Here is a 21680-nt window from a genome sequence, read left to right as displayed (position 1 = left end):
CATTTACACAATGGAGTACTACTCAGCTATTAAAAACAATGGATTTCTGAAATTCTTGGACAAATGGATGGATCTGGAGGATATCATCCTTAGTGAGGTAACCCAGTCACAAAAGAAGTCATTAGATATGCACTCACTGATAAGTGGATATTAGCCCAGAAACATAGAACACCCAAGAAGAGACAAACTAAACACAGTTAAACAAATATCTACAAATTGGCGTCTAGGGTTAGCACATAAAGAGAGATAAGGCCCTGGTTGGTTTTTTTTTGTTTGTTTTTTGGGGGTTTTTTTTTGTTTTTTTGTTTTTTTTTTTGTGTGTGTGTAGTCTGGAATAAACCAAATCCTATGTCCTATTAATTTTAAATTATGTGCTAAATCATGGGGCATATTACTATCCTGTGTCCTGCCAGGCTGGTGGGTGGTTCACATAAAAATAAATCAATATATAAGATAAGTCCCACTCTGGCAAATAAAGCCAGGGCCTCCTTATCATAGGAAAGATCAACATAATGCAGAGGAGAGAGGAGACAAAACAACCTTGTAGCCTAGAGCTGAATGCAACCTGGGGGAGATCAAAAATAGCCTTTGTGAAGGACTGGCTTTCTTTTGTAAACTTCTAATCTACCATAGGTTAGCACTTTCATAAAATAAGTTAAAAAGGATCAACTAAAATATAATATATATATGTATTTTAACTATATATTAAATATGTTATATACACAACATATTTAATATATAGTTAAAAATGCACACACACACACACACACACACACACATAGCCAAATATAGGAAAGTACAAACCAATATGTATGCAAGCACAATTCATGTGCTTGGATGTCACAGCATTGTCCAACGGCTCCCCCAGTTTCTAAACTGTGCGCTCACACTCTGTATTGATCTTATCAGAGACCCGTAATCAGCACTTCCTGACGTATACCACAACCGCACTGTGCTTGGTAGGGATGTGAGGAAAGGAATAACCCCCGAGGTGTGCGAGGAAGGCATGTTTCCTTTAGCCAAGTGGGAGTGACTGAGCGGGCCTGAACACCAGGCAAACACTAGACATGTAACCCTGTACCTTACATAGGGATTTCAGAGTGTCTCTGTGAACTTTTTATTAAAAGCCAAACAGCATCTATAGTTAACACCCCAGTCATGGGCAATGAGCAGCACCCATGGATTTTTTGTGATAGAGAAGTGTAGCGTTTGTAGGATAGAAGGGTAATTTTGGCAGCAATGTGCAAGTTGGATATGTGGGGGTGGGGATGGGGGTGGGGGTGGGGGTGGGACCATGTATACGCAGGGTTATGAGCTACTAGGACAATCCAAGCAATAGACCAGGAAAGCCCACGCAGGCTGGGGCCATTGGGTAATGCTAGATAGATACAAACTATGTGCTTTTTAGAACTGTGACATTACCAATGTGTAAGGGCAAAGTAACTGAGATTATGTCTGCTGTTGGAACTGACTCCAACTTTTCCACATGAAACATTAATTTGTCCACACAGCATCACCTAGCCCTTCAACCGACCATTTTATTTATTTCAGTTACAAGATCACTTTTTCCCTCGGGGTAACTGCCAAGAAATCACACTGGAACTCTGTAGAATAAACCCATAACTATACTCTATTGATTTTAGATTACTTGTCAAATAATGAGCCACATTACCCACATTTGACCTCTCAAGCTGGTATTTTACATAAATTACATGTCTAGGCATTATTATAATGTTAATTTTTCCCATTTAGAAGGAAAAACTGATCTCCAATAAGTTCATCTCAAAAATTGATGACGTTTCTACATATTCCATTCAAGTGAGAGCAGCTGTGAGCTCACCTTGCAGAATGTCAGGAAGGTGGGGCGAGTGGAGTCAACCTATTTATGTGGGTGAGTCCCTGTTGTGTATTTCAAAGCAGTGGCAATGGAAAATCCTGGAAAGTGTACATGTTCACTCAGGTCTTGAAGTGGTCTCATCTTGACTGACTCTGTCTAATCTTCCATCCATCTACTGTGTCTGCAACTAGACATGGATGTCCTAGGAACCTAGTTGTCTTGCTTTCTCCCTAGCACTTGCCAGGCTTATTTTATTTTGTCCAATTCTTATTTTTACTTAGATTTTTCTGGTTGTGCTCCCAATCATATTGTGTGTCTCTATGTGCATGCATGAGTGAGGTGTGTATGTTTGTACAGGCATGAGTACTCTGTGTGCTCACAGAAGACAAAGAAGACATAGTGTATTCTGTCCTATCATTCTCTGCTTTGTTCCCTTGAAAACATGGTCTCTTGTTGAACCTTGAGCTAGGCTGGTATCTAGTAAACCCCAGAAGTCCTCCAGCCTCTGCCAACAACAGCGATGTGTTTAGAGTTTCTCAGACAGCCACACCCAGGTTTTCCCATGGGTGTGAGGAATTTGAACTCTGTCCCCTATGCTTATACAGCACTCTTACCTGCTGAGGCATCTTCCCAACCTCTATTTCTTTAGAGTAGGTATTTTATTTTCAGAGAATTGCAGATTCATAAGCTGTGGTAAGAAATGGACATTCAGTCTTCTTTTAACCTAGTGTCGCCCAATGGCAACATCTTGCAAAATCTTTAGCATAGTTTTAAAACTACAAAATTGGCACTGATCACTCCTCTATCCTCCTTGGAGCATATGGATTTAATGTGTCGTTATTTCTGTTTCTTGGGTTTTATGCATGCTTAGCACTATGTCACAGCTCAGTCAAGATGCTAAGCAGTCCATCACACAATTCTTCCTTTTGGCCTTTTAAAACACACCCATCCTCTTTTGCTCCTCATCTGTAGCCCTTGGGAAGAACTACTCTAGTCCCCATCAGTATAATTTTGCCATGCTTGGGTGTGAATTTATATATTTGTTTCCCTTTTAAAAGATTTTAAAATTGAATAATATTAGGGTTCATGAAACTTGGATCTATCCCTGAACTTTAGCCTAACAGATAGTATATAGGTCTAGTAATTTAGGCATCTCTTGGACATCTGTGTTGGTTTTACACCTATTGTTATTTATGATCAAATTAACTGAGTGCCATACATGACAAATAACAGGGAATGGGTAGCAACTATGGGTGAAGGTACAAGTAGACATTTTTAGAACAGCATCCTAGATGATTTTTCATGTATTCTCTTAGCTAAGTTTATCAAGAAACTCATTCTTATCTGGATGTATTTGGAAAGCTTAGGTCATTTGCTTACATCTGCAAGCATCAGGGATGGGTTGAACCCTACATTAACTTATTCTAGGGCCCAGTCTCTTAGCACTCTGCCATGGTGTGGTAAGACCCTTCATGTTGAAAAGTACTTAACAAATTAGATTGGCATAGAGGATTTTGTGGTTAAGGCTGGTTACATCTCTGAAAACCTATGGAATATTCCAAAGCAATTTAGACAGCATACTTAAGGAGAAATTTCTTTCAGGCACATGCTAAAATTATCTACTAAAGTAGTAATTCATTTACTTGGGCTACATGGTGTGAGTCCATGGGAAATTCTTGGGCACTGACCTGTGCCCTGTGTGGTTTGAGTCACAGCTGATGTTTACCAAGTACATTGACAGGGAGACAAGAATAATGGAAGGGATCAAGAGGTGGAGCACAGAGCTAGGTCTGTAAGAAGGCTGATCGTGCTGCCCTGAACTCCTACAGGAGAACGTTGTCCCAGTTGAACAGTTGTTCAATACCCAACCCAAACAGCCTTGTGCTGTGCCACAGCCATGACAACATCTGGGGATGGGCACTTGGGCTCAGAGCAGCACCATGCGTTTCCTGGGGAGAGGAACTGAAAGGAAGATGAAGGGAACTGAAATTTGAATGGACTCACCTACTTCATAATTTTGCTGAGGTGAGTCTTCCTCTCCCTCCCTTTTCTCCCACGTTGACATCCAACTAAATGAACCTGACCCGATACAGATAGGAACTCTCTTAAAAAATGCTTCATTTGCACAAGTAATACTCACTCCATGCCGCAAGATTGAGACAAGACTCATCAGTCTCAGGAATTTTTAACCAGATAATTACTTGTTGTCCTGAGGTGTGCCGTGAGCTTTGTTTATTTGTAGCCCGTGGATTCCATTTACAAAATGGTTTATGCTTTTATCAAGCACACAAACCTAACACTAGTGATGTTTTTCATTGTTGTCCCAACTTTGCCACATAAACAAATTTAGACAAATATTAATACAGACCAAAAGACTTCAGACAAATATGGTAGAGATCAGGATCAGGGTCATGGCTAAAAGTTAATGGTGCTTTTTGAGTGCTTGAGTTTTGAAGTTCTAGACAGTGTTGACTATTGACACTTTGGGATGAGGACGCAGCAGTAGACAAAATCGGGAGATGTGGATTTTAGCCATGACTTCGCTGATTGTGGTTCAATGAACCAAGTTAGAGAACACAGTATAATTTGGAGGAGAATTCTGAGAATAAAGTCAGGTCTTAAGAGGGGGTGATAGTCTTTGCTACATGTCTGAGACTAAGGAAGTGCCATGCCAGGCTGGGCTCTACTACTCCATTCTAGGACCGAACAGCTAACCTTTCTGGCCATCAGTTTCCTTATCTGTAAAGGTGACTGCTCCCTAATTACTTCTACGACTGCCACTCTCCAACATTCACCACCAAAGGATTGTGGGTAAGACTGTGAACCATCTCAAGAGTCTATCATACACTTTCCACTCTCCTGCTCTTACCATTTCCTAAATAACAGCTTCCTTGCTTGGATCTGGCTGCTTCCATCTGCTCCCACCCTAGGTGTACCTCATTGCTATGTACTACTGCAAATCCTATTTCATTCATTGCCACCCAGTTCATGCAGAAGATCTGATTAATATTAGTGCTTACCTTATAAATCCATCCTTTTTGGAATTTACCCCCCTGCTCAGTTTGGGATCATTAGTGAATTTAATCAATGCAGACTCTCAGTTTTCATCAAGATGATTAATAAACATAATAGGAAGTCCAAGCCCCTCAGGGATATTTCACATGGCTCTTCCTTACCCCTGGAGAATACCGTAATAATTGTGCTCAGCTTGCAGTCTATCCCGCAACTGTGATGCTAAGTTCATTTCTTTCAGACTCCCTTCTCTCCTACATTGCCTTACAAGTGGCCCCTGGGAGCCCTCCTGGATTTTCACTATTGGGCCCAACTGAAATATCACCCATGCCTTTGATATAAAATTCACCCCTATTATTTTAATTAAGATTAGGAAATGGAAGCCTGGTGGTATTAAATGACTTAGTCACTGTCAAATAGCCAAGAAGTAGCTATTAATGTGTATTTCCCCAAATACGTGACATATGAACCAATTAGCAAATTAGAATAGTTTAAATTAACTAATTAACCCATTATAACCCGAGGTTGTTTCATAAAGAATGAGACACAGAGAAAGTTGGATTGATGGTGTAGGGGACTGGGGTAGGCAGGTGGCTTTTGCTCTAGTTGGTAAGGTCCTTGGTCAGTCCAATAGGCACTGGGAGTGTGGATGGAAGTGAACAGTACAGCCAGCAAAGAAGCTTGCTCTATCTGCTTGAGATTTTCCTTGAATCTACTATCTTGCTCTGAGATTTTCAGAGCATGGACCACCTTCTTCTTCTTCTTCTTCTTCTTCTTCTTCTTCTTCTTCTTCTTCTTCTTCTTCTTCTTCTTCTTCTTCTTCTTCTTCTTCTTCTTCTNCTTCTTCTTCTTCTTCTTCTTCTTCTTCTTCTTCTTCTTCTTCTTCTTCTTCTTCTTCTTCTTCTTCTTCTTCTTCTTCTTCTTCTTCTTCTTCTTCTATAGTGGCAGTTTTGTTTTATCAGTACTCGTTATCAACTGCCCTCCATCAGCTAGCTTCTGCTTTAAGAGCTGAACTTCCCAATTTCAAAAGTCTCTCTCCTCAGTCTTGAAGGTCCAGCTTCTGTTCTGTTGTTATCTCTGCCATCTCCTGTTTCCAGATCTGGGCCCTGGCACAGAAACTATTTTCTTTTTCATGTCTTCTTTTCTCCTCTATTCTGTGACACTATTCAGGTACTAAGCATAAAATAATTTTAGAAATAAATGTTCCTAGCATGCATCCTGACCCCCTGGAAATGAGAATGTTGGCTGCATTTATTTGTAGCATTGACCCTGGTTAGGATTGAACCTGTTTCTTGGTAAGAGGTTAGACTGACAATCACTGGACTCAACAGTGGTTCTTAACCTGTGGGTCATGACTCCCTCCCAGGTCACAAATCAGCTATTTTGCATATCAGATATTTAAATTACAATTCATAGCAGTAGCAAAACTACAGTTATGAAATGCAGTGAAAAGATTTTATGGTTGAGGGTTATCCACAATATGAAGAACTGTATTAAAGAGTCATAGCATTATAAAGGTGGAGAACCATTGCTTCATGTGAACAACGAGTTTTCTCCACTCTCAGTGAAGGCTGTATCTGCCACTCAGGACCTGGTATTATTAGAAATGAGTGAAAATGTGTTCTTCTAAAAGGCTTTCTTTAGGCTTAAGATGAGTGGCACTTAACCTGGGTGCAGAACAAGATTCAGTCACCTCAGTTTTCACATGGCTCAGTCAGCAGTGTGGACACCATTTTCAGGGTGACTGCTGCTATCTACTGGGACAAATCCTTCAGCAACAAAGACATGCTGCTCATAGTCTTCACTTGATTCTGGCCTTCACTTTCCTGCTATGGTGTGAGCCAGGGTGTGTATGTGTGTGTGTGTGTGTGTGTGTGTGTGTGTGTGTGATATATGCAGGGGAATATCTGTCCTGGGGTGGGTGTCAGAGCTAAGCAAAAACCAACGTGGCATGCTTAGTTGTGATCTGTTGTTATGCATTGTAATGCTAAAATCGCTAAATACTGTACCTGAAGCTCTGTGCCTATGAGTGAAATCTCATGTTTACCAGCTTTTGTTGTGCAAACATTGTTTCTTAATTTAAAACTATTGGTTAAATAAAAATGGCTACAGCCAAATACTGGAGAGATTAGAAATAGGCAAGATTTTTAGATATGTGGTTACAGAGAAACTGAGAAGGTAGAGAGGAGGGCAGAACAAGGGAAAGATGAGCAGATGCCATGAGCTAAGAGATTCTGAAAGCTCGCCATGAGGGCTGGCCAGTCGGAATAAAAGCAGCCAAGCAAAAATATGGCAAGTCTTATCATGGGGTTATTGACTGGGGAGTAGATACTAATAGTTTCGATGGTAGATATCTGCCCTGCTCTAGTGCTATTTAAAGGATTATTATAAATATAAAAGTTTTGCATCAGGGAACTGCATGATCAAAGGCAGGGTAGAAATATCCCGACTGAGATTAAATAATTACTACAACAGCTGCGGCACCCAGGCGTGCGTGCTGAATGGAAGGAGGACTTTTATTCTTTGACTTGGTGCTCATGACAGAAGTGCAAAGCAGTTTCCCTCTCCCTGAAGCTTATAGACTCAAGGGCGGGGAGGAGATGGTGTTTTCTTGAAGATCACTGAATGTACTTCCTTCCTGGTCCACAGTCTATCAAAGGAACTCAAGCTCCAGCTGTGGCCCCTTCTTTCCTCTGTGCCTGTAAATTTCGAGCAGCTCCCTTCATCTGTCTGCCCGTTGGCCCTTCTCTGTCTTTCTCGTCTGCTCTCATCCTTTCCTCTTAAATTTCCAAACTGTTGTGAGACAAGAAACAAAGCAGAATAGGGAAGAAGAAAGGGAAACAGGTACGAGGAAAGGGTCAGTTTCACTTTCTCTGGGCTTTCAAACGAATTCTGTCCCTTTAGAGTTTTACAAGGTAAAAGAAGGGAAGCTCTGGGTCAAGACAGAGGGGAAATGCTTGGAAAGAAAAATAGGTGAGCCATCAGCAGCAAGGGAAACCCCACTTCGGCTACTGTCATAGCTGCCACTTTGGAATTTTCTTTACAAGTGGGGGATTTCAGCTGGGCAGACATAGCAGTTGAGTCAAACTGCTTCTTTGACTCAGGCTTCTGTGGTTTCAAGGTTGGCTGGATCTTGCCTGATAAGCCTCAGGCCAGACCACCTTGGCTCTGTGGGATTGGTCTACCATCTTGAAGATAAGGTTGCATTAAGCTTTTAGGCTCTGTTCCATACTACCAAGGATTTTATTTTATTTCATTTTTAAATTTCAGGTGTAGCTACTTCCTTCTCTTGGTGGCCATACCAATCAATCTTCCATGCTTAATACTTAGGCCAAGGAAGGACTTTATCCCTGGCTCTGTGTAAGATAAGTTTATTCACAGTATTTAGGATATCTCCCCAAATATCATTTGTTACTAAACAGATAGGAAGATAGAGAGGGATAAAGAGAGAGGGAGGGGGAGGGGGAGGGGGAGGGGGAGAGGGAGGGGAGGGAAAGAGGGAGGAGAGGGAGAGGGAGATGCTCAAACCTGGTAATGGCCTAGAATTCAGCAGCAATACTACCTTTATACCTGTGAATGCTGACTGATGTTCTCATCCCAATTATTGTGCTCCAGTCAGAGAAACTGAGACAAGAAGACAGACCTTGCTTGTGCTGTAGACTGTTGCAGAGAGGTTTCATTTTACTAGTTCTTGGCCTGCTCAGGCTCCACATAGGCCAAGCACTGGAGATGTTTCCATTGATCTCTGCAGGCAGTTTTTGTCTAAATGTTTCATGTCGTGCATGACACTCATTTTGTGTCTCTCCGTGTGTGTGTGTGCCTGTTCATCAATATTTTTTTCCTACCGTCGAAACAAGCCAATTCAAGCTAAATTGAGACTATGAAGGCAGGTTTATTGGAGGCAGGTCTGGGAAGGAAGATACACTTAGCTCACAGGAGGAGCCTAGGGAAATGGAGATGCAGACAGGGAGACAGGGGAGCTATGTAGAGAGAGCACATGCATGCAGAGAGAAAGAAATGCAGAGACAGGGAGAAAGAGGGAGAGAGAAGGGAGTTGTAAAATGTCTGGATTATATAGAGAAGAGCCTCTGGGGGTGGGGAAGCCTTTCCATAGGTGGAAAGTTCACGATAGAGGGTGGTGTGTGCCAGCCATACCTTGTAACTAGTAGGGACTGAGGGATGCTGTGAGAACATGGAGATCAATCCTTCTTGATTTGTTGAATGGGCACCTCAGCCATCTGTCCAGTATTTGAAACCCATGATTCATAAGTGTATGGCTATGGGCATGCATGTGCCTCAGTCCACTGTGGAAGTCACAGGACAGTCCTCAGATCTTGGTTCTCCCATTTGTCTTTGTGCAGTTGTAAAAATTAGGCTAGCTCACCCTCAGACTTCTACACATTCTCCTATCTCATCTGCCCATATTCCTGCAGGATTTTGCCAGGATTAAAAATGCCTGCACGTCTGCACCAGACTTTTATGTGGGCTCTGAACTCAGGTTTTCAGGCTTGTAGGAATAAGCCATCTTGACATCCCAATGCAATGTTTATCTCAACTCATATCATTGAGGTACAGGATTAACTATGACTTCTGACCCCCTTCTTCCTTTATACCCAGAATATCTGGCATTTATGTCTTCTAACCTAAGTATTCAGGCAGCACTACAACTGTGGTTTTTCCCTTGAGGATCTGGGGTAATTAACATTGCTTAGCCTTTGCTCTGACACAATGTATTCATCTCCATCATAATTACCACTAACGTGGACTGATTGGCTTCTGTGGACATGCACAGATGCTAAGCACTTTGTATGTCTTAACTCATTCACTCCTACCCCAGATTCAAAGCAATACACAAAGTGAAACAAATACACTGCTCAAGGAAGGTCACCTCAGCACTAAGAGACAGAACTAGGCTTAAACCTCTCACTTCTGTGTCTGCTGGATACCAGTAGCCAGCAGTACACTCTCTGCTGCCAGCCTGTAGTTATTTCAGCAGGTCCACAGAAAAATGGCTCCACAGTGGCTCACAGAGAAGGATTCTGGGTTTGCAGGAGCTCTGAAAGGCACTGATTCTTTCTGAGAAGTCTGCAGAGGAGACGAAACCTGTACTTTCCCTATTCTGATCTATCCAGTCGGAGCCTGATGGGGGTTATGAAAACCACCAGCATCCACTCAGTCCAGAGCTTGCCAAGCCATTCACGTACACAGAGCAGTCTCCATGGCTTTGCCACACTGTCCTTCACCGGAGCCCAGTTTCACCAGGATACCGCAGCTTTGTGCATTTTTCAGTGGGTTGTGGATTTTATGCCTTTACCTTTTACTCTCTGCCCCCACCCCTTGCCTTCTTAAACCAGGAGATCTCTAAGAGTCCACCTAAAAGCTGCCACAGAAAGCTCAATCCCAGAAGGTGACATTTGACTTTTGCTTAAATTGGAAACCTTTCGTGTGTGACACCACAGCTTCACCCTCTGACCAATGGAAAGCCATAGGAAGCTAGTTAAACCCTGTATCATAGACTACTGTATTGACATCATCTTAATTACTCAACCCTGTTGATGCCATTTAAACTTCTTCCATCACCTGCTGGTTTAAAAACACAGCAGGGCTGCTTTATTTGAGGGGCTCCATCAATTTGCTAATTAGTCCTTTTGCTCGAAACCTATTGTTGAATTGGAGTCAGATTCAAAATCAATACTGAAGCAGTGAAAGTACAAACTTGCATGGATTAAGGCTGCTTTGGCCTCCGAATCAAATCCACCTCCTTAGATCTGTCAGTCCCAACTAATAGATGGCAGGATTCTTGAGCCAGAGAGACTGTCATACCAAAGTATGAGTCATTTGATGGAGCTTCAGGGCAGGCAAAGGCAGCCAGAGCAAGGCTAGCGTATCATCACCCAGAGATTTCCTGACCTCTGTTGTCACCATCCCACCCCATCCAGTGCACGCTTCCCACAGAATTTCCATGACGTTCTTTGTTTTACGGTTAACTAGCTGAGCTGTCAGAAATGGAAACCAAAGCCTACAGAACCCTATGACTGAGGTCTCTGAATACACTGAGTTAGTAAGGTCTGCAGAACACCCAGACATGAAGTGGAGGAGCTGAGGGCTTTTCCATAGGTAGACTATGACACTTCCCTTCTCAAAAACTCATCTGTATAATCAACTGAGAGTACCCAATGATTTTGTAAGAAACATCTGTGGCTTCATGATTAATAGCATGTAAAAAAAAAATATGCCCTTTAAAACAAATGACTCCAGTTACCTAGAACTTCTTTTTTTTTCTTTCTTCTTTCTATTCCTACCTCCCAACTCCAGCCTCAGGATTGAACTTAGAGCCTTGCCCAGGAGATTAGAGAGGAAACCTCTGAGGTCATGCATCCCAGCTCAGAGGAGGTCATGTGTCCTAGGACATCTGAAAACATTGCTCAACTTTTAGCGTACTGAAAGGCTTATTAATTTTGCTAGCTGACTCTCTCTCTCTCTCTCTCTCTCTCTCTCTCTCTCTCTCTCTCTTTCTCTCTCTCTCTCCTCCCTCCCTCCCCATTCATAAAAGAACTAGTGAGATAGCTCAGTAGGTAAAGGTTCTTGCTGCCTAGCATGATCATGATCATCTCATTCAATCCCTGAGACCCACATGGTGAAAGGAGAGAATCCAATCTGACATGTTGTCCCTTGATGTACACACATGTACCTTGTGTTGTCCCTTGATGCGCACACATGTACCATGTGCCTACAATCTTCTATCATAAAAGAAATAAATGTTGAAAAAAGTAGAGATAAAATTTTAATAACTGAACTGATAAAAATTTACAAGTCATTTTTAGTCGGCAGTATGTGAACGTGATTTTTCATACTGAATTTGCCTGTCAATGTATATTTCCTTTGAGGCGAGGCTCACAATGCCTATGTTCTTGAGCACAAGTTCTGCTCTTCCTGTGGTCATAAGGGAGAGGCTGGCTAACTCCTTCCAAACATTGTTGTAAATACACTTCCGATGCAGTAATTTCCACATCATGAGAAGTTTATTAGTTGGAGGAACTATAATCAGTTGCCTTGCCCTCCATGATATTTTCTCCTTTACTGAGAATCTTCACTTATCTACATAAGAGGTAAAGTGGCTAAGTCAGTTGAAAAGATTTTTTGTAATCATGGTCCGAGGATAACGGTATTGTTATCAGGACTTGGCATATCAGGCTAGTGGATATTGTACAATTTGAGCCACAAATGACTGAGTGTGTGACCACGATAATAGTTACACCACTTTTTGTTCTTCTCACAGGACTCAAAGTTTTGCTGTGTGTCTTTGTAAAATAGTTCTGAACAAATAGATGACATGGTTAATAATATTCAATGCCCTTTTTTAGGAGAAGAAAACAACAACAACAATTAATAATAATAATAATATACTATGCAGTCCTGACTAGCCTGTAACTTGCTATGTTGATCAGTCTGGTCTCTGACTTGCTTTTATCCTCCTGTCTCTCAAACGCTGGGGTGATAGGCACATCTCACTATTCCAGTGTGTGCAAACGCCTGCTTATAACAGACATAAAAAATTTTAAAAGATTTTTTTCTAAGTATGTGGGTGTGTCTGAGTGTGTGTTTGTGTTCATGCATGTGATGCCTTCAGAGGCCAGAAGGGCTCAGATTGCTTGAAGTAAGGGCCTTAAGATGGTTCTATGCCATCTCAAATGGGTGCTGCGAAGCAAACTCCAGACCTCTGCTAGAGCAGTATAAGCATTTAATTGCTGAACCATCTCTCTAGCTCTAGCTCAGGATTTTACCAAAGTGCCTCAGTGCCACCTATAGCTTGAGAATGTCAAGGACACTGGGCATTTGTAGAGCAGCCAACCTCACATAGTCATGGCCAGTGTTTTTTTTTTTTTTTTGAGTGGCCAGATACAGGGTACACCTTTAATTACTTCCAGAGCCTAGCCTCTCCAGGCTCCCTCCCCATACGACCACGTGAAGAAAGAACTTATGCTCAAGAACACAAGCATTGTGAGCTTCACCTCAGAGAAAACATAACTTGTCAGGTAAATTCAATGCAAGAAATCACATTCGAATACTGTTGAGTAAAGAGGAGGCTTCAGAAACACACATCTGACACAAAACAAGCTTTCCCCACAGTAAAAGTAGACCCAGCCGTAAAGGTGATGATGCTCAGGGCGTGGTTCTTGATAACAAAGCAACACCTACAGTAAGCTAAATAATTAAACACCTAGAATAGGATGAGTGAAGAACGCCTGAACTCCATAAAGAAATGCCAGAATATACAAAGCCAGCACACACAGCACTCTCAGTGTTACAGAGGGAGAGGAATGGGCTGGGAACCCTGCGCTAGATTGAGGGATGCAGTTATTGGCTTTGTTTCTTGTTGCCCTGAATGACAGTTGTGTGTCCTCAGTGGACTTCACTCCCTTTCTCTGTTTTAGTTTTTCTATATCTGCACAGGGAGCCCTGGGAGTAAATTAACGGCGTACACTGTGTCTGGCCACTCAAAAATGTACATATAAAAATATGTGCAGAGAAGAAGTTTTCAGTTAATCCTTGAGAGTGATGACTTTTATATTTTTGTACTGTATAACTTCCAAACTACTACAGGTGAAAATATACTGCTTTTGTAAAATTAGTCTTGTGTAAAGGGTGTGTACGGAAGTGGTAGAGGCCTGGATAGAATAAATATTACCAGAAAAAAAAAAAAAAAAAAACAAAAGAATCAGGAGTGTGATGGATTTGCAGGCTCCGGTGTTATAACTTGGTCTGAGGTGAGGTGACCAAAATGTCCACCTTCACTGTGCAGGGTCTGGAACCGAGGTCTCTAGACTAAGCAAGGACAGATGCAGGCGTCAGAAGCATAAAACCTTACATTTATGAGTGTACATAGGAATCAGGTATGCTGAGGGTGTGAGGAAGGAAGAGGAGCTATACGAAATCTAAGGAAATATCTATGTGTCTCCAAGGATTCGGTTTGGGTATTGAAAAGACAGAGACTGAAATGAGGAAGCTGGTGAAAGAAGTAATTACTGACTGCTTTCGTTTCTTTTGTTGTTTTGAAACAGCCTCTCCCTTGTTATAGCCCTGGGGAAGGGGCGTCTCTAACTCACCCTCCTTCTATCTTGGCTATTCAGATTCTGAGATTACAGCTGTGCAGCCTCATGCCTGGGTAACAGTAGGTTTGATGAAACGTAGAACACAAATTTGGTTGTGTTTTGTCAGGTTGGCAAAATACACAAATGACTGTGGGCTTTGGGGATTGTATAGTCTAAACCTAGAGCTACATGTCAGGGCAGTGTCAGGAAAAGGAAAGACTTTGGGATTTCATGGAATGAAAATCTGTATGTCTAAAAACAAACTTGTCAATGCTCAAAGAAGAGACTGTGATAAGAAATGGCCGAAGAGTGCACTGAAAGGGAACCTGCTGGAATTTTAAAAGAGGGAAGTGCCATTGAAGAATGGGATTCTTTCAGCAAGGAGCCATGGCTTCCCTGAACTCAGCTGTGGACAGTTTGAATTCAAAATAGAGAAGGCAATGATATGTTAGGAGTATATTATATACATATATGAAGATGTCATAATGAGTCCTGTGATTTTTGAGTAATTAACATATGCTAATAACATTTTTTGAAGGATTCATTTATTGTATTTATATGAGTACATTGTCACTCTCTTCAGATACACCACAAGAGGACACCAGATCCCATTACAGATGGTTGTGAGCCACCATGTGGTTGCTGGGAATTGAACTCAGGACCTCTGGAAAAGCAGTCAGTGCTCTTAACCACTGAGCCATCTCTCCAGCCCCAACTAATAACATTTTTAAAGTGGGATGGAGAGGTGGCTCATTTGGTAGAATGCTTGTTTAGGATACACAAAGCAATGAATTTAATCTCCCGAAGTACATAAAGGAGATGCAGTAGAACACTTAGGAAGTAGAGGCAGGAAGATCAGAAATTCAAGTTCACCCTCCACAACATGTTGAGTTTGAGGCCAGTCTAGGAATACATGAGACCTTGCCTCAAAACTTACATTAAAAGAAAAGAAGAAATTTAGGGGAGAGAACAGAAGACAAAGTTAGGACAGAAATTAGGGATCTTTTGGGTTTTTTTTTTTTTTAAGAACGACATTTCCAGTGACTATAAAAGGAGTTTCTGAGGTATGAAAATACAGAAGTCTGAATCATTTTTTCTATGATTTATTAATTCTTTTTATATCCTGATTGCTGCCCCTCACATAATCCCCCTGTTCCCAGTTCCCCTTCTCCTCTGAGAGGGTGGGGGCTCCCCTGGCTATTCCCCCACCGTGGCACATCAAGTCTCTGCAGGGTTAGGTGGATCCTCTTCCACTGCAGCCAGACAAGGCAGCCCAGTTTAGGGACACAGAAGCCTGAACCTTTATTCAAGAATCCAGTCTGGGCAGTGAGAGAAGACAGTATTTGATGATAGCTAGGGAAGATGGTGGAACAGGGTCATAGCTTAGTCAAGATAAAGGATTCTATGAATATTCGAAAGCAGAAATGAGGGGATTAAGGAGGAGATTAAAGCTTTGGGAAAGTGGAGAAGAAACCTGACCAAGGAAAGGGAAGAGATGAGGAGAGGCAAGAACTGCCAGCATTAAATCCAGACATTTCTTTCCTGTGATAATTGGACAGTTTGTAGGGCTTTGAATGACTTGAAGGGTTTTTTTTTAAGCCCTAGGATATTCAGAAATACTCAAAAATCCCCATTTACATGCATTCCTTGTTGTATAGAAGAAATCATAGCAAACCTAAGGTTTGTTTTTTTCTTGCTTTTTATCCTGGAGTAACATGGTTTGAACCTTGCCACAGTGCTTTCTTAGTACAACTATCCTCAAATCATGACCTGAGTCATTATTTGCTTTCTGCAGATCTCCTCTGATGGACTTCAAGCTGAAGAATTGGAGGTGTCAAATGCATTCTCTTAATCACTGAGTCACCTTAACTTGTGTACCTGACAAGAGTCTAACAGATACTTACTAAATGGACAGATGGGTAGATGCATGGGTGGGTGGATGGAAGGATGGATGGATGAATGAATGAATGAATGAATCAGCTCTCTCCCTAGGAAAGAGAACTAACTGTAACTCAGGATTTGCTTTTGATCTCTGAAAGTGAGTCCAGCAGATAACACAAACGAAAACTACTTCCAATAGAGCCATTTAATCAGAAACCTTTGATTTTTCAGGTCTGCATTCCTGAAATTAAATAGACTAACAAGTACCTCCCTTACCCTCCCATCCCACCTTGCTTTTCACAGTCTGATGTAGTCTTTAAAGGTCACAGAAGTGTCTACAGTATAGAGAATAGGAGCCCATTAGAGAATAGGATGGTATGCAAAACACTTCCTGTGCTGACCAATGACAGTTTTTTACATCCTGTTCTATGAAATGGGAAATGAGGGGAATAGGGGCTTTGAGGATAATTACAGCCATACAGTGTGTACTGTAGATTCTAATACTTGCACCACTATGAATATTTTCACATACTTCCTCCCTAAGTTTCATTTCCAAGTAGGTAGATGCCACTATGGAAATAGATTTCATTCTACTCTAATGAGGTTTCTGAATAGTCTTGTGCTTTTGTAGCTTTTCCACCTAACACCCTACTAGGCATCTGAAGCTCTAAGCACCAGTACCCAGGTGGCATGGGGTACAGGTGGGTTCCAAAACACTGGCTGATTACTGAAATAATCAGGCTTAAATTAGTAATGATTGAAAAGTCCTTAGTGTCCTTTCCCCTAGAACAATATTGTGAGATGGGTGTTAGCTCCTTTGGCAGAGGAGATGTCTGAGGCTCCATGCTCTACTAGCTGCTCATCCTTGACCAGCACCACCCAGCACCTTCAATTCAAACCCAAGCCCTCTGATGCCCCATCCTTCTAATTTTATTTATCCTCCCTGACTTTGACTTTGCTTTCTCTTTCTTCACCTTTGAACCAGGAAAGGAAAGGAAGCCCTTGGTAGAATGGCGTCTAATTGTGCTCCCAACAGCCGCCTGCTTCGTCTTGTTAATCTTCTCACTCATCTGCAGAGTGTAGGTATTATTTCCATTCCAGGGCTGCATTTCCTTCCTGTGTAAGGGTTCCTGGTTATCAGGTGAGATTAACATCATGGTGCTTTAGGATGCCTTTACTGGCAGGGAAGAGAGGAGCCAAAAATAAAACATGGCACACAGCAGCTACACAAGACACAGCACAGTCCCCAGCCACCTCACACTCCTCAAATCTGCTATTTAAATTTCTATAGAGGTTTTGGCCACTGTGTTCTTTTCCTTCATGGCTCCCCTTTCCACACTTCTTTGTCTTTTGACATCTCCTATAAAAAGGCAGCAATTAAACCAAGTTTTAAATCACTACACTGCCTTCCCATATGGGCCTCTGTGGTCAGAGGTTGACCTCTGCCTTGGCTTTCAAGTTCCTGGTCCAGTGAGGTGACTATCCTTAGTTAAACTGCAGATTCTCTAAAGGCTTCATAGATCTCACATCTTATCTTACAGCCTGCAAATGGCTACATCTGATCTCCCCCACATCTACCCCTCCCTTTCCATCTATCACTAAGGCAATGTTCTGCTTTATTCTAAGAACTTAGGCTGTAACTGCCATAGTAAATGGCATTACCCATTACCAAGTTATTCTTAGATGCTGAGTGTGGGTGACAGGCAGCAGTTCAAAGGAAAGGGAAAGAAAAGAGGGAACGGTGAAATCATCACAACTAAAGGAGAAAAGCTAGAATGAGCAGTGACTGAGTAGCCAAGAGAAAGCTGCTGCTGACCAGCTTTAGACGTCAGGTTTGCCAATGAGTGCCAATGTGAATCGGTTCTGCCTTCCTCTTGCTTGGAGATCTCAGAAGCCACATCCCAGCCTGGCTGCAACCCAAGGTCTTCAATGGTGAAGATGTTTAGAAATCTTAGCCAATGGAGAATCTAAATTTATAACACAGCTACACATGGAACTAATTTACTCAATGTTTGAGTAGAAATTTGGGCAAGTGGATTGTTTATACTCATCCAGTTCCTTCCCTATTGTCAGGTGTCATCTATGGACCAGGTTGTTTCCACCGGTTCCGGCCCCGAAGAGTAACATCAAAGATCTCCCGGTGGTGACTGAATATGAGGTAATACTAAAAAATACAAAGAGGTGACATCCTAAGTACCCAGGGATGAGTATCAGGTTATCAAGATTCCTCTGTATGTCAATGTATACATGTGCCAGTTAATACCTGTATGTATGTATGTATGTGTATTTGTATGTATGTCTGTTTCACATGCATATGTATGTGTGCATGTGCACATGTGTGCATGTGTGTGTATGTATATTTGTGTGTAAAATTAGCTATAGATATTATTGTCTCGACATCTACATTTTGGGAAAGTCTTATTCAATAATAATGGTTCTTGCCATTTAAACCTGAATTTCCATTTCATATACACCATCTTTTAAATGATCTCTGTTAATTACTCTAAGAACAGGAATTTTTCCTGTTCCTTTTCTGCACATAAGAGGCACAGATGAGAACCTGACAAAACAATGTTGTCAGGATTACTATAGCTTTGTTGTAAAATTGACATCATGTAGGCAGAGGTCTAAAAGTGATCCTCCCTAAGACATTTTTGTTAAATGTTTTGAATTATTACACATTTTAGAGCCTACCTATCAGTTTCCTAGAAGGCAGAAAAGAGTGGTGAGAGGGGAAGGGAAGAATATAGGCAGCAGGATTTTTTTCTTTTAAGAGAAGATATCACTATGTAGCTCTGACCCTACTAGGACTTGCTATGAAGACCAAACTGACCTTAAACTGGCAGATCCACTTGACTGCCTCATGAATTCTGGGTTTAAAGGCAGGGCACTGGAAAGCTCTGGTAAATCTGAACTTTTGTGGTTAATTGGGGTGGAGGGAGCAACATTCTAATCCTATTGCCAGCATGTTCATATATTGAGGTCTTCTTTAGTTTCTGTCAGCAACATGTCAAGCTTTTCTGTGTATTTCTGTAATATTGCACTCTGTTGACCTTATCTTTCAGTAGATTGGCTACCGATCGAAGATAGCAAACTCTTCAGATAAAGACATAATAAACATTTATGGTAGAATTGTTTGTTATAGTGTGTCTATGGCAAATGTACTAATGAATAAACATGGCTGTGTTATAAAACTTTATTCACAAAATGAGATAACAAGCCAGAGTGGGCTTCATTTACTAACTTCTGATTTAGATCTAGGAACTTTCCTAATAGACTTAGATGTTTCTTCAACCAATGTGGATAAAGAATCTCATGGCTAGTTATAGAGGAAGACAGAAGTTGATGAAAAAGTCACCAAAATGGTTACTTTCAGCAAATCTCAAGGATTCTTTAGAGTCCTTGGTAATTTCAATTTGGAATAACTTATAGACAGTAGGTTACTAAGCTACTGAAGTAAGGAATTGATGTTGGCTGTCATAGTGCCCTGTGTTTGATCCTGGTACTCTTCACTGAGGGAACAGATCACCCACACTGGCTCACATATGGTTCTTTGGAAAGGAGCAAGCCATGTGTAGATCTACCTCTGTTCATTTAAGTGTGACTGTTCCTTCCTCTTTGTTGTGCCAGAGGAAAGCAGACTGGAGTCAAAGTGACACTTCCACCATTTGTCTTGTTTTCTTAATGGGACATTTGAAGGCTGATACCTCATTTCCCTATAGAGCCTAGAAAGGTTATGTTAATATGCTGCAACTGGTGAAGGAAACTGGTTTAAGAGCTTACTTTCCGGGCTTCTGGATTGTTGATAATTAAAATCAAGTCATGTTTTTAGAATGACTTGGAGTAGACTAGTTGGTTTCAGTATATGCATAGGGTTAATATCAACATTGCCTGGCTTCTCAGAGTAACTTACTCTGTGAATCCATTGCAGAATTTTATATGAAAGATTGTAGCAAAGGGAGAGGCAAGTAGGAAATATGAACAGATTATTAGGGACTGAGAAAAAAAGTGTTACCAGTATTATGGTCTAAAATTTCAACCTAAGATAGAGTGAACAAGTAAAGAGCTGACCACAGCTCGACTACATGCAGTCATGTTGTGTTCCAGCCTCTCCACCCAAAGGTAACAGCCATCCATTGCATTCTATTCCTGGGAACTCTGATCCAAGAAAAGAAGGTCCATTCCTGCCATTGGCCCCATGACCACTGGGAAGTAACTCACTAGTGGAAAATGAAGCTCTCCATTTTGAGAGCTGATTTGATGAGGGTAAGAATGTAGTTCAAAACTGCTTGCAGATATCAAAGGCTGTGACACTCAAATTCCTGATATAAAATGGTGCCGCCAGCATTTGCTTAGAATCTACACATTCCACCCCACACTGTAAATCCTCTTAAAATTACTTCAAATAAGCTCACTGCAAAATGCTGCGGGGGTGGCTATTACACTTCCTAGTCTGAGGAATAATAACAAGAACACTTGTCTGAAGCGAAAGATGCAAAGCAGTGGGTTTAGGGGCTTACTGAAACTTACACCTCCATACTTGGTAGGAATGCTCAAAAATCACAGACCACAGAAGACAATGGTAATCCTGGAGCTGTTGCTTAGCAAGGTTTTGTTTTTTCAGACTTCAGCACAGAATTTATTTTGCAATAGTCAAAAGAAAGTTACCATTTTTTAAGATCTTACTGTGATTTTTAGATTTCTTAGAGATGAGTTTCTAGTTGACTTTTTTTCAATGGTAACCAGAGAGATTTCTTCCCCCATATTATTCCCACTATATAATATAAAGTATATGTGATTCAGAACTATTTATGCTGGGTTTTTCAGATTCTTTCCAATATTTTCCAATTATTCCCTTTTTGTGGATTGGAATGAGTGTTGAAAATGTGCTATATGAGTATATGATGATATAAAGAAAAAAAATCCACATACCTATGCAAGGGCTAGGGCAATATATCTCAATGGCAGAAGACCTTCAACAACAATAATAATACATTTTATAAAAATAAATCTGTGTGTCCCTGTTACTTCATCACAATTGTTAAAGCTTTATGCTTCAAGAAAGGCTGAGAAAATGGAATAGGGTATATTTAGGAGATAAGTTTATAGCTACAGTTTCTTCTTCCGACTTGACTTTTCCTAGTTTCTAAACAGACTACTGTTATTTAAAAGTTACTTCAAACCAACTGTGAAAAAAAAAAAAAAGAAAAAAGTAAAGAAAAGAAAGAAAAAATAAATCAAAGATGAAATGTTCTCTAAAAGACCTGTAAGGAAGTTGCTTTGTTTTGCAGAAACCTTTAAATGAAACCAAAATTGAAGTTGTACATTGTGTGGAAGAGGTTGGATTTGAAGTCATGGAAAATTCCACGTTTTGATGGCATTTTGACATTCTGAAATGAACTCATACAGGACTCCGTGATAAGAGCAAGGACTGCTATTTCTTGCCAAGGAGGTATTTCAAATGAACACTCAGAGCCAGGCGGTGGTGGTGCTCGCCTTTAATACCAGCACCTGGGAGGCACAGACAGGCAGATTTCTGAGTTCGAGGCCAGCCTGGTCTACAAAGTGAGTTCCAGGTCAGCCAGGGCTACACAGAGAAACCCTGTCTCGAAAAAACAAACAAACAAACAGACAAACAAACATGAACACTCAGTTTGGATGCAAGTCACCAACCCATCCAGACATGAGTCACCAATGTCCCATTTCATAAAGTGTACATGCCTCACTCAAACCTCCTTGCTCACAGCATAGCACCAGACTCACCCAGAGCATGGGCCTTTGGTTTCCTACCCAGAGTACCATGTTATACCAGTGTGTCTTTGAAAGTTGCTTGACTTATCTTGAACTTTTTGCACAGG

The 21680-nt window shown here is 41.2% G+C and overlaps 1 protein-coding gene across 2 annotated transcripts in view; it reads left to right on the top strand.

Moving 5' to 3' along the window:
* Il5ra (interleukin 5 receptor subunit alpha) overlaps nt 1-21347 on the top strand; it is a 32212-nt gene extending 10865 nt beyond the window's left edge. The window contains exons 7-10 of one of the 2 annotated variants that reach the window (XM_021165798.2): nt 1753-1891; nt 16808-16901; nt 17896-17980; nt 21114-21347. In XM_021165798.2, coding sequence (XP_021021457.1) covers nt 1753-1891; nt 16808-16901; nt 17896-17980; nt 21114-21197 — 402 coding nt within the window. In that variant the 3' untranslated portion in view covers nt 21198-21347. The remainder of the gene's footprint in view (nt 1-1752; nt 1892-16807; nt 16902-17895; nt 17981-21113) is intronic. The other variant, XM_029478675.1, reaches the window with a different exon arrangement.
* The last annotated feature ends 333 nt before the right edge of the window (nt 21348-21680 follow it).

Source organism: Mus caroli, chromosome 6, assembly GCF_900094665.2.
Source record: "Mus caroli chromosome 6, CAROLI_EIJ_v1.1, whole genome shotgun sequence".
NCBI lineage: Eukaryota > Metazoa > Chordata > Mammalia > Rodentia > Muridae > Mus > Mus caroli.
Note: the sequence above shows the minus strand (reverse complement) of the source record. Positions and strands in the feature narration are given on the sequence as shown.